This window comes from Ciconia boyciana, chromosome 12 (assembly GCF_034638445.1).
Source record: "Ciconia boyciana chromosome 12, ASM3463844v1, whole genome shotgun sequence".
Taxonomy (NCBI): Eukaryota; Metazoa; Chordata; class Aves; order Ciconiiformes; family Ciconiidae; genus Ciconia; species Ciconia boyciana.
Window position 1 is genome coordinate 17,348,133 of NC_132945.1, and position 12,593 is coordinate 17,360,725.

Sequence of the window (12,593 nt, forward strand, 5' to 3'; positions counted from 1 at the left end):
TATGGTTCAGAGAGATATGAATGTAATTTTACTGAGGTTTTTCTGGAGCGTGTTTTCTGTCTGAGTAACTGCCAGACAGCTCCTGAGGCCTGAAACCTAATGCTAGTGATGTGTAGAAAACTACTTTTTCCAGATTGAAAAAAACCAAACAAAGCTTCAGTCTGTTTTTGACTGGCTTTAGAACAGGTTGTATAGTTCCCAAGCACTAATAAGTTACATTCCAAGTCAGATGTAACAGGAATAAACAGCTTTGCTAAGTAAAAAAACCTTACGTGATTATGCTGTCAAGTTTTCCTCTGTTCCCAGTAACTGTCGTGTTCACTTAAGCCAAATTAGGTAAGAGGCGTAGAGATGTAAGAGATCTTAAATTTCTACGGATTCTTGATTTGTGAAACCGATTAGATTTATAAAAGAGGAGACATGAGTAAGTGTCCCTTTTGCTGGAGAAGCAGGAGGGTTATCCTCTCCATGCAGTCATTCAGGCGGGAAAGAGTCCGTGACTGTGTCCCAGCAGTCAGAGTACGCAGCTCCTGACCACTCATGGCCTGGGATACGTGGGAGAGCGGGTGAAGGCGAGGTGAAGTGCTGGGGACCCAGGAGGAAGCCAGGTGCAATGGATTTTGCCCTTTTCCCACTGAAACATATGGGGGAGAGATTCTAAATCCTTTCTATTTAGCATATGATCCTGAAGGGTGCTTTCTCTCAGAGCTGGAGGGGTTGTAAAGCCATTTGCTGGATGTGCTGCTTGCTTTGTCAGTCTTACCCAGGTACCATGCTTTTAAAATTGCGTTACTTAAAAGTGACACTGCAACCAGAGCAAAGGTCTCCAGCTTTTTGGTGGTGAGGCTGAACAATAACAATCAGAGCTCTATTACAAAATTCCAGTCTAGGTGCTCAGAGCCTTAATCAAAAACCCTTTGTACAAGCAAATTTGTATCAGGCAAGCAGTTATCTGGCCTTGAAGTCTTTGCAGCTACACCAACAAAAAGCATTTGGAAGAAACGTTGGAGATGTTGAGACCAGGCTCAAGGTTAGCTCAGCCCTGAAGGGAGCCAGTGGTCCAGGTGCTTTTAGGTCGCAGAAGAATGGAGATAAGAGCTTCCTGTTGACAAAAAGCCATTTTTGAAAATTAGGAACGAATCTTGCTGTTTTAGGCTAGCATAAAACCAGTGGTTCGGATAGTTTCAGTGAGATGTACTGTATTTATCAGGGGTCATTGAGGGTAAAAGTTTACCTTATGTTTCTAACATGCGAGGTGGGAGTATGATGAATTTTTCACTACAGTGTTTAAAAATGTGAGCACACCTGCAAGGATTGTTTACTTGGCAAAGTATTATTTAATATAAATTATTCTCAGGAGCACAAAGAATGTACGGAATAGTTTGTCAGCATGATAAACTCCTGTTCTCACTTTCTAATCTGGGCATGAGCAATGTCGCTGTGTTTTAGTTAAAATTGAATTCTTGATTATAGCTTAGTATTTTTAGTGATGCTACAAAGTAGGTGGAGGTGGTGTTCATGAGTTAAATGCCTGACTATTTATATAATGCCATAGTTCATTCCTATCCTTTTAAAAGTACTAGTGTGTTCCTGACTCTGTATTTCATTATTTGAATAAATGATACCATGTATAAAGGCTTGATTTTACTTTGTATGACTGATACAACTCTTTCGTAGTAGGTTTTAATTAGTTGTTACAGTATCAAGGCTGATTAATTTGGTTTGTATGGAAAAAAGAACTTGGTAGTTGGCATAAATGATGACCTGGTCTTTTATGTCCTCTCCCTATTCCCCTTTATGCCAGTGGCGACATTTCCATTACTCTAAAAAGAAATCGGCCGGTCACCTGTATGTATGCTTCTATGGCAGCTACCTGCCTAAAGAACAAAAAGATGCATGTCTGTTCTTCAAAGAGTTAAAAAGCAGTACGGTAAATTCCCTCTATCTACATTTTTCTATTAATATTCACAATTACTGCAGCCATCACCAAGCAAAACCTAATTTGATTCTAATAAACACTATGTAGTATTGTTATCTTCATCAGAACCCATCTCTCTGGCAGTTGAGATCTTCACTGGAAGCCAGGTTTCTTCTGCTCCTTCTCCACGTTGAAGGACGCGGCACCGTCACCGCTGACCGATTCCCTGGCTGGCTCCAGCATCTGCTGTTTGACAAGAAACGCACCTTTTTTCAGAGTGCTGTAGACCGGATCTCGTGTCCCGTTCTGAAATGGGGGGGAGGATAGCTTCTGCTCTGCTAATTTGAAGGTGGCTGCCTTTTTTTCCTGTTGAACGTACTTTGCATTTAAACGATGTTAGTAGTTGTTAGCACTCTGATTTTCTTTTGAAGGATTTATTTTAATGGAAAGTGATATATTACCTGGGAAAACAGTGCCGTGTCTGCAAGTAACAGGCACCTAGCTCTTGTGAAAGCCTAATAAAGCCGCCCTTGTGCGGCGGTTTGGCAGAGGAGCACGCCAAAGGTCTGGAAGCGAGGTAACTTCTCACCCACGCCGTGTCTGTACGCGCGTTCTGACAAACGCGGGTTATCACGTACGCCTTAGAAAACTACAGGCGAAGCGTCTTTCCTCAGAGTGAATACTTCAAACGGGTGTGCTGATTTTTAAGAAATGACCGGTTTTAAAGCTGGAGTTTGTCCTTCCTGGCAGCGTTGTCGCCTAGAACGAAGCCGCGCTGTTCGGGGTCGGGAGCATGAGAGTGGCGATACGGGATCACAGCGGAGGGGTTCAGAGGGGAGCGATAAGAAGGACCGAAAGGCGGCAGGCAAGCCGCCGAAGAGCCGTACCGGGGAGCGGGGCGTGGCGGCTCTCACCGGAACGACGGGGACGGGGACGGGGACGGGGAGGACCCGGCTCAGCCGCCGCCCTGCCCCGGGGCGCTGCGCGCCGGTCGTGCGCATGCGCTGGGGTACCGCGCCTCCCCCTGGGAGTTGTAGTCCCCGCCCGCCCCGGTGACGCTGCGCGCGTTCCGTTGTTATGGAGCGGCGCGACAGGCCGTAAAGCGCGCGGCGCTTCCGGCTGGCGCGGAGGGGTGGGCCGGGAGCCTCGTGTGAGGGAGCGCGGAGGCTGTGGGTGCCCGCGCCGCCGCCCGCCGGCCCCACGCCCGGCCCCAGGCACTCGCCCGCCCGGCGCCCACCGTCCCCAGGATGTTCAAGAAGTGAGTGAGGCCGGGCCCGCCGCCCCCGCCAGGCCGGCGCTCGGGGGAGGCGCGAGGGTGCGGGAAGGGGGGCCGGGGCCGGCCCAGTGCCCCCTCTGCCCCGGGGCTCGGCCCTGCCGGCCCGGGCTCAGCGCTGCGCCCGCGGGACCGGCACGGCCGGGCTCTGCTCGGGGGCTGGGGCCAGGGCAGCGCGGGAGTGGCCGGCCCCGCTCCCCGCCAGCCCCCGCGGCCTCTTCGGGGCGCAGGGCTCGCCCTCAGCCCGCGGGGCAGCGCTGCCCCGCAGCCGTCAGCTTTGCCTTCGGGCGCGCTGGCCTGGGCTGTTGGGGCATTTGCTTGCTAAAAGAAAAAACCTAAAAAGTAAGCTGAGTCATTAAGTTGTCTGAACTTTGGGGTAGTACAAAGCGCAGTTCATGCGTCTGTGGTAAAGGTGAAGCACTCTTATAAAGACATCTGAACAGCGCTGTTGGTGTTGCCAGCAAAGCCTACTCTACAAGTAGATGAAATAACGCTGTGTGCCAAGGTGTATCTGTGAGAGCAGAAACATGTTTCACGGATGTATGCCAAGTTTAGGGACAAAGATGGCCTGTCAGTGGGAACCCCCCTGCCTTCCCCCAGCCCAGTGTTCCCAGGGGACAAATTTAAGCCTCATGAAATCCTAGATTTGAGAGTTGGACAGATGTGGTACTGCTAAGGTGTTACAGAGACTTTATAAACATTTCTGAAGAACTCTGCTGAGATACGGCATCTTTAGGGCAGCAGGTTGTGCATTTCTGAAATACTTTAACTCACTTGACAGATTTGATGAAAAGGAGAATGTATCAAACTGCATCCAGCTGAAGACTTCAGTTATTAAAGGTATTAAGAATCAGCTGATAGACCAGTTTCCTGTTATTGAACCATGGCTAAACCAAATTATGCCAAAGAAAGACCCAGTCAAAATAGTAAGATGGTAAGTTTCTTTTCTCTTAACCTTTGCTTCCAACGTGATAGGATTGCTTCCTTTATATGTTTATTTTGTATAGTAGATGAACCTAGTGTTTTTGAAAAGCAGCTCTCATTTCTTAATAGATAATAGTCCATGTTATGGCCACACCAGAAAGTTTGCATGTGCTCATCGTGCTCTTGAAGGCATGAAGGATATTTGAGGAAAACAAAAATGCTGCCTAGTAGTGAATGTGCAACATATTTGGGGACGCTCCAGGGATCAGCCTGTTGTTGAAGGGAAGCATTCAGCTTTATGGATATGGAAGCTCAAACTTGTTTAGATAGCTTCCAGTAGGATTTTTTTACTATTTGTGGGCTTCTATATATTATCTGGATTATTTTATTCTTTTTAAATAGAGGGTAGTATATTTTTGCTGATGCCTTCTCCTTGTCCACTGTTTGTATTGCATTTTAAAAAAAACCAAAGAAGTGCAGTTTGTGAACAGCTGGGTGTCTGTAGATTTTTTCTTTTTGTTCTTTTTTTTTTTTTAAAGGGGAAGAAATTGTGCAGGAGGCCAGTGTTGAAGAACAAGCCATAAAATAAGATAATAGTTTTACATTTTATTGCTAATTGTCGTAATTCTCAGGTGCCAAGATAAAACCAGACTCTGTGAAGTGAAATACTTAATTTAAACTATAAAAGGGTTAAGTAGCTATTTGAATTTTTTTTTTTTTAAATCTTGCAGTCATGAACATATAGAAATCCTTACTGTGAATGGGGAGTTGCTGTTCTTCAGACAAAGAGAAGGGATTTTTTACCCGACGCTAAGGTTGCTTCACAAATGTAAGTTTCCTGAGGAGGTAGTGGTGGGGAGAGAGGGGTGAGCGCATGATTCCACAGGACTTCTGTAGAACTGAATTAAAAAGAACTTGCTACTTACATGCATATATACATTCCAGAGTAGATCTTAAAGATATAGTATACCTTCTCAGCTGTAACTTATTGCTTTGCTATTTCAGGTGCCTATATGGATTGCTTCCCCCATAATTATTGTAATGCGATATGTTAAGCAATCTAAACTTTGATTTCTAAGAATTAAATTGTGCAAAGCTCTGCAAAAAATCTTGAGAGATGTTTCCCTAGGGCAGAGATCTAAATTTCCTGTTGTTAGTCCCTATCTTTGTTCTTTCAAGTCTTTCTTTAAACCCTTTTTGCTTCCTTCCAAGTACTTGTAGGTTCTTACTACAAAAATATTCTTTAATAATTAATTTAATGATGTAGTGCATGCTTGTCTCTTGTAAGAATTTATGCTGCATGCTTTTTACTTTCTACAATTTACTCTCTTGCATTATTTTTCTTGCTGTTCTCACTGTTCTGCTTGATTGTGTTACTCTGATTTGGATGAGCATAGTTGTCCCTAAGATGTTATTCAGTGAAATCTTAATATTTGAAATACTTCAGGAAGGTGTGTGCACTTGAAGGATGGCTTGGAGAGCTGACAACCTTCATGAATTTCGTCCATCTTTGCCTTTTTTGTCCTGTTAACATCAAACTGTTTCTTTTTCATGTAAGAGGTTATACATGTAATTTGATGGATTTAAGACCCCTTGGTTTTAAGACCTCTTAGTATGTGGGCACTTGTGTGATTGTTTTCATTGGGGGAACTTGTTAAAATTGTTACTCAGTATATGGGTATAAGAGTATATGAGCATGCAGGAGGCATAGGCCTAGTGTTGGATTATCCTTTGGTTTTCAGGTAAAAGATGTGGTCTGGGAGAACAGTACTTGTGTCCTTTTGGGACAGTACAGCCCAGCAGGAGCTCTGATAATTGTTTATCAAACTTCCTACCCTTGCAGCATACTATGTATCTAATTGCTCCGTCTAAACTGACTTGATAATGAGTTATTCATGTTGTCATCTTACTGTATTAATTGTAATGCTGTATCTTTCCCCTCCTAGACCCATTTATTCTACCACATCAGCAGGTTGATAAAGGCGCCATTAAATTTGTACTAAGTGGAGCTAATATAATGTGCCCTGGCCTGACGTCTCCTGGAGCAAAACTTTACCCTGCTGCCGTTGATACTGTTGTTGTATCCTTCTTTAACTATGATTTACTGCTTGCTGTCAGATGAATTAAATTTCTGTTCTTGTGTTCTCACCTGATCATAATCTGAATTATTTTGGATTTTAATGGTATTTCATGGAATAACTAGTAATCTGAAAAGAGCTGCAGAGGTTCAGATGTTATTTGGTAAGGTTAAAATTGTGCTTAATTTTTTTTACTTACTGTAATGTTCCAAACCAAATAACTATTCCTGCTGTGCTGTTGGGTGGGATGCTGTTCCATTAATGTAATTGATAAGTCGAGCTCCTTTGTGACTTTATGCAGAACTGTAAAAATAGATGAGGTACAGTGTAATTTGTCCCCTGCCTCCTTAATCAATCTTTTATCTCCTTCAGTTATAGAAGAATTTGCTCCTGTTCCTAGGGAATTTGGAAAGATGTTTAGGAAGAGCTTTGCTGTAGTCAGGATTTGCTCTATGTGTCTGATGAAATTAGCATATGTAAAATGAGGAAAGTATGCTAATTCACTCCTGCTTATTGTATTGCTGAGAAAGGAACCCTGAGCAAATACAGCATTAATAATACCAGGCTGTACTGCTTTTGTTGTTAGTTAGATGCTGTAGGGAAAGATCAGCAGTTAGTGTCACGTGTCGCTAAGCTTTGAAAGGACACGTCCGATTTCAGTACTTCTGGTTTTTTGATTTGTGTCTTAATTCTCCTGTACCTTGGAATCAAAAATGGCCCCACAAACATGTACAGTTTTGTTCCTGAAAGGGTGAGACTATCATCTCTCAGTGTTAGGCACAAAGGAAGAAATGGAGTGTAGTGCTGGGAGATCTTTTTCTGTAATTGCTGTTCAAAGTTCATAAATGCATGCTTTGTTCTACTCACTGTGATTCAGTTAAATGCAGTGCATTGTTTTGCTTATCTTTAAGAGCTAGAGCTCTAGAATTACTAAAAGGGTAAAAGTTCAACATGTGATTTTGAAACCTTTTGGAAATTCGTTTCCTCATATTGCTTTTACTTTTCTGAAATAGTTTTTAAAAAAATCTGTTTTCCTTAGTGGTAACTTGTAGGCAATAATGGCAGAGGGAAAACAACATGCATTATGTGTGGGAGTAATGAAGATGTCAGCTGAGGACATGTAAGTGTTTTTAAAATTGAAATATAACCTGTCCCACGTCATTATTGCTATGTTAGTTTGGAATATAAGCACCACTGTCAAGGTTACTGCATCACTGGTGCAGCTTATGTCATTCAAGTACAGAATTTTTTAAGATTTCATTTTGTGGATTAATATTCAGGGAAAGAAGAGGAGGCAGGGAATATCTTCCCTACTTATTTGTTTACCAAATGGAATCAAAATAGTTCTTTTCATGTGAATATGGATTTTAAGACGCACAACATTAGTACTACCACTGAATGTTAGTATTTCTTGCTCTTTGATCATACTCAAAGATCTTGCTGAACAAAGAAATACTTCTATAGAGTACTTACTACCCGGGCTGGGCAAGAGATGTAATTTGGATTTGAGGGGGTTGAAAACATTGAAGTGTTTTTTGTCTGCAGGGACAACAGAGACTAAAGTCCTGCTGGTACTTGGTTGACCAGCTGGGCTTTCCTCTGTGGCCTTCTCTTTTTCTTTACCTTGTACCCACATGCAGCATTCCTGCTTGATGTACTTACTAGCTTAGCTGAGCTTCTTGTGAAATGAGGAGGTCTGTTCAGGGGATAAACGTCAACTGAAAACTATCTGAGAAGGAAGAGACAGAAAATGGAAATGGATGTTAGTTGTTCTTAGCATTCAGATAGTGCTAAATTGTAAGTAGTTAAACCACTTTGTCATTTTAAGGTCTACAATGTCTTGCGGCAGGATGTAAGGTGCACCCAACAGGTTTGGGCTGCATTTAGTTCCAGCCCTGTCTAGCACTTGTGTGGGTGAGGAAGCTGATTTTGATGAAAACAAGTCACTTTTTCTTGTGGGGATAATTCTCAGCAGGATCATCTTCTGTACTGGGTTCCTAAGTCGTGGTTGCTAAGTTGTAATGGTAGCACAAGGGAGAGAGGTGGGAATGTGTTAAAGAGGACAGGGTAGAGTGGCACTGCAGCAACCTGGATTTGGACCTGCTGTAGCTGTTGAAGAATTATATTCCTCAGGATTCTTTGTAGTGCCTTTGAAAGACTCCAAGAGTAGGTGGAAAGAATAGCTGCTTTTGTCCCAGTCCTACATCTGCAGTCATCTTCTGTGATCACTGCAAACCAAGATTATCTGTATTCCTAATCTGAACTTCAAATTCAGCAGCCTTGCAGCTGAGTATCCTGTTCCTGTGAGAAGCAACATGAACTGGAGAGGAAAATGAAATGATACTGATCTATGCAGCCCATTAGCATGCTTTTTTGTGTGATATTGTTTAAATGAGAAAATTGTGAAATGGTATGATTTCAGTCACTTGGTGTGATTATGATACACGACGTGTTAATGCAATTAACATAGCAGTATTTTCCTTCCTGATTACCTTTGGACAAGTTGTATAAGTAATGTAACACTTGGTGTAAATACAGTAAATTATATTCTCCAGGGGAATGAAACTTGTTCTCAGTCCTAGAATGATGAGATTTGTCTTGTTTATTGTGACAAGACTAGATTTTTCCATGGAATAATGTACTGGCAAAAAGATGAACACAAATACAACGCAGACACACAAAACAATCATTTTTAAGAGATGACATGTCTCAAAAGATATGGAAGGATAGTATGTGTGTAACATGCTGCAAGTCCTTGGCACATAAATTTAGCATTTATAATTCTTTTTTAAATGGGTAGATGTTCTGCAACTAGCAGTGAGCAGCTCACCTGCATTTGATAGTGTCAGTGGCACACTGGGAACCAGAACTAGTCAAATCCCACATTCCAGCCATGTTACACCACCTCCTGTGCTAGGAGGGGGAGAGTCACAACTGCTGTGCTACTTTGATAGAGAAATGCTAAAATTAAGAAAAGTAGCAGAAGTGTTGTCTGAAGAACTGCCTCCCACAAAGAAGTAGTTAAAAATATTGTGGAAGGCAAATATTAGCCTCTTATCATTCAGCAATGTGGGTACATGTAATAACAAACCTTGTTTCTTGTCTACCTGCTATTGAAGATTATGACTGTGGATGATAGCTTCTCCCCTTCCAGCTGACAAATGTTGCATTTTCTACCTTAAATATTGTATTTTGTACTGCTCTAATATTTAACCTAGCTAATACTTCTGTACCTTTTTCCTCCTTCTACAGTGAGAAGGTCAACAAAGGGATTGGTATCGAAAACATCCACTATTTAAACGATGGCCTTTGGCATATGAAGACATACAAGTGAAGCAAAGGAACTGTGTTACTCCAAAGGAATGCACTTAGATTAAATGTGGACTGCTTTGTAATTCCTTGTTTTTAATGTGACTGAATGTACAAATTATTTTGTTCTGTGGCTATGCTAAATAAATCAAGTGAATGCGAAAGTACTGTTAGGCTACAATAGTTTTCTAGATTTCTTTTTATTACAGTTTTTTTGTTTTGTCTTAACCCAAGTCTTCAGTAACTGAAGATACCTGATGGAAAGATCCTGCATGGACTGTGAGTAGACTATTTTAAACAAAAAGGAGGAAAAAGCCAAGAAATGTTTACATTTTTATGGTCTTCTAAGAGTAATATAAAGCGTATGTGAAATGTAATTAATATGGTTTATAAAACCTCTGAAACATTTCAGATTTTTTCTTCTGATTAACATCTGGTTAGTCTACCTGTTTCTTGAATGTGGAGAAATCAGTTTTTTTGACATTTATTTTTTAACTTAATTTATTAACAGCATTAACTTCAGTATTTTACGTAAGGATTTTCTCTTTTTAATATGCATTTATCTGTATAGGATTTATGAACTTCCACTGGTATGTGGACTAGAAATTCTTTTATGCTAGTTCATACCTGAAGAATATATATATGTTCAAATTTCTACCTGCCGACACTGTTTGATATTGCTCTCCTTATAGTGGAGTTTATAGTAATGGTGGGCATACTCCAAATGGAGTGTGTGCCAACTTGGTGCCTGATGCTCTACTCCCTGTTTGCCTTCTTATTTTAGGAGCAGAAACAAAATCACTGTTTAGCAAAGGCATGATAGCAAAACATGGTTATCAGTGTAGCCAGGAGCAGCTTCTTCAGGTGGAACTTCAAAAGAGATCTCAGCTTGTGCACACTGCCACATGTATGTACATCTACAGAACGGGTTAAAGAGCACTGTGTATTTGTCTGGATAATCCAACTCTGTTCAGCGACTGCATACCCAAAGCTATACCTATGGAAAACAGCCTGTGCCATGGAATCGTGTAATAAACTAAGGAAACTTTAAGGTCTACCACTCATAACTCTGTCTCTGGAAGCATTTATTAATATTTCAAGTCTCTGTTCTAACACTTGTATTTTATAATGGCAGACCATAATTTTGTATGCAAGTGCCTTGTCTTGGTGCTGTTCTGTGTGTTTGGTTTCCTCACTCTGGGACCTTTACAGAAGATAGTGGCAGAGGTGTTCTTCCGATTCTAAAGTCAAATTAAGACATGGGAGATGGAATGTTTTACCTAGAATGTGCTACTTTGAAATTTCTCTTGTAAAATTATTTACAAGATAGTACTTCTGAAAATGACAGGGTAAATCTGAAACTATTTATTAACGCAGGAAGACAAAAATTAAGGTGATTATTCGACAGCAGTGTTGCAGAAAAAAGTTTCGTCAAACCTCAGACCTTCCTTTCAGAATGCTAACGGACATCTTTATGCATCTTAGACTCTGCTATAAATGTACTAATTTCTTGTTAGTGCTATGGGGAATCAGTTTGTGCTTCAGTGGTTCTTTTTTGCATACAACAAGCTAGTCTTGAGTTCTGTGGCTTGCTTTTTCCTCTTCCACCTTGTTTCCTCCTGTTCTGTTATGGTACCTCTCAAATCTGTGATAAATGAGATCTGTTCTGGTTTGAATTAACTCCCATTCTTTTTCCTTGACTTGCTCTATGACCGCTGTTGTTGCAGCGGGGTCAGAACTCTTCTTAATATCAGAAACACCACTGAAATCAAAATTTTACTTTCTTTCTCTGCCTCTGTCAGAGCATTCCCAACTGTGGACCTAATCTTTTAAAAATGATTCTGTAAGAATATAAAAGTTAACTCATGCTTAAGTAAATTTGTATACCAATTTAGCAAAACATTGTCAAAAATACTAAACTTGAGTTTTATCTAGGTTTTGTCAGCAACCACGTACATGTTTGTCTTGCGATGTCAGCTGAGCTCTGACTGACACGGAGGAGGAGAATGTGCAAAAGGTGAGACAAGGTGTGCCTTCTGAAACAGCTGAGCTGTGGTAGCTTGCTTGGGGGTCTGAGCAGTTGTCTCACCATTCTTGTCAAAAATGAAGGACCTGACGCTTAAAACAAAAAAGATGTGGATATCCTCACCAGCTCTGAAGCAGCTGTTTCACTTTCCTACCTGCCCCCTTGCAGCTCAGGATAGGATGAGGTATTACAAATGGTCTGTTAAAGGTGAGATAGCATACTGTCTTCTCGGGTCTTTTATGGATATTATAGTACCAACAGAGCCTGTGATAGTCCTAGATGTAGCAGGTAGATGTAGTACCTTCCTTAAGTCTGGAAACATTCACGTCAGTGAATTCTAAATGGAGTGAATATTGAAGTGCTGTTTATTCCCACTTCCTGTGACTGGAAGGGAGTGTGATCTGGTAACTTGGATAAAACTGACTTCAAGGGCACTCAATTGTAAAAAAAAAAAAACAAAAAAACAACCAAAAACAAAAAAAAAAAAAACCCAAAAAACAAAACCAACAACAAAACCAAATCTACCCCCCTCCCCCCCCAACCCAGTATTGGGGAGTTCTGCATATTGCTTTGTTGTGCATGTAACCTGTTCTGCGTAATATTCAAAGGTTGGGAGTGCAAGCATGTGTTGCTCTTTCTGCATCTTGGTGTTAAAAATATCTGTAAATATATCTACACTACATTTGTATTGACAGTTAACCAACTTCTTGCTTGTAAACGCTATTAGCACCACTAACAAAAGTGAAAATGTATTTATGCTTTTTTCTAATACGCTTATATACGAAGTGAAATTTTAAATAAGCTAACAGCTAGCAGGCTTACCTCACCATGTTAATACTTATTCAAATATAGTTATCTCTTTCTTTTGTCTGCTTAAAAACAGCAGTCCAAAGGTCACTTACTCTGCTGCAACTTCCTAACAGCTCTTGTCAGCTTGCTTCCTGCTAATTCCTTACTGGGTTAGGAGGCTGTACATAGAGCGATAGGCGCTGCATTAACAGCATAGCTCAAGCTATTGTGTAGTTTAGTATAAAGGAAATAGCTTAAAGTTAGTCTTCAAGACTG

At 41.2% G+C, this 12,593-nt stretch overlaps 1 protein-coding gene across 1 annotated transcript; it reads left to right on the forward strand.

The window, feature by feature from the left end:
- The first annotated feature begins 3,013 nt into the window (after positions 1-3,013).
- On the forward strand, positions 3,014-9,669 carry MCTS1 (MCTS1 re-initiation and release factor). The gene is made up of 6 exons (XM_072877262.1): positions 3,014-3,176; positions 3,973-4,125; positions 4,847-4,944; positions 6,062-6,195; positions 7,246-7,313; positions 9,446-9,669. Exons 1-6 carry the CDS (start codon positions 3,166-3,168, stop codon positions 9,525-9,527), a joined length of 546 nt encoding a protein of 181 aa, XP_072733363.1. The 5' UTR covers positions 3,014-3,165; the 3' UTR covers positions 9,528-9,669.
- The last annotated feature ends 2,924 nt before the right edge of the window (positions 9,670-12,593 follow it).

Coding starts and splice junctions, on each gene's coding strand:
- MCTS1 (XM_072877262.1), top strand. Junction 4,126..4,846: donor CCAGTCAAAATAGTAAGATG/GTAAGTTTCTTT, acceptor TAAATCTTGCAG/TCATGAACATATAGAAATCC. Junction 4,945..6,061: donor GCTAAGGTTGCTTCACAAAT/GTAAGTTTCCTG, acceptor TTCCCCTCCTAG/ACCCATTTATTCTACCACAT.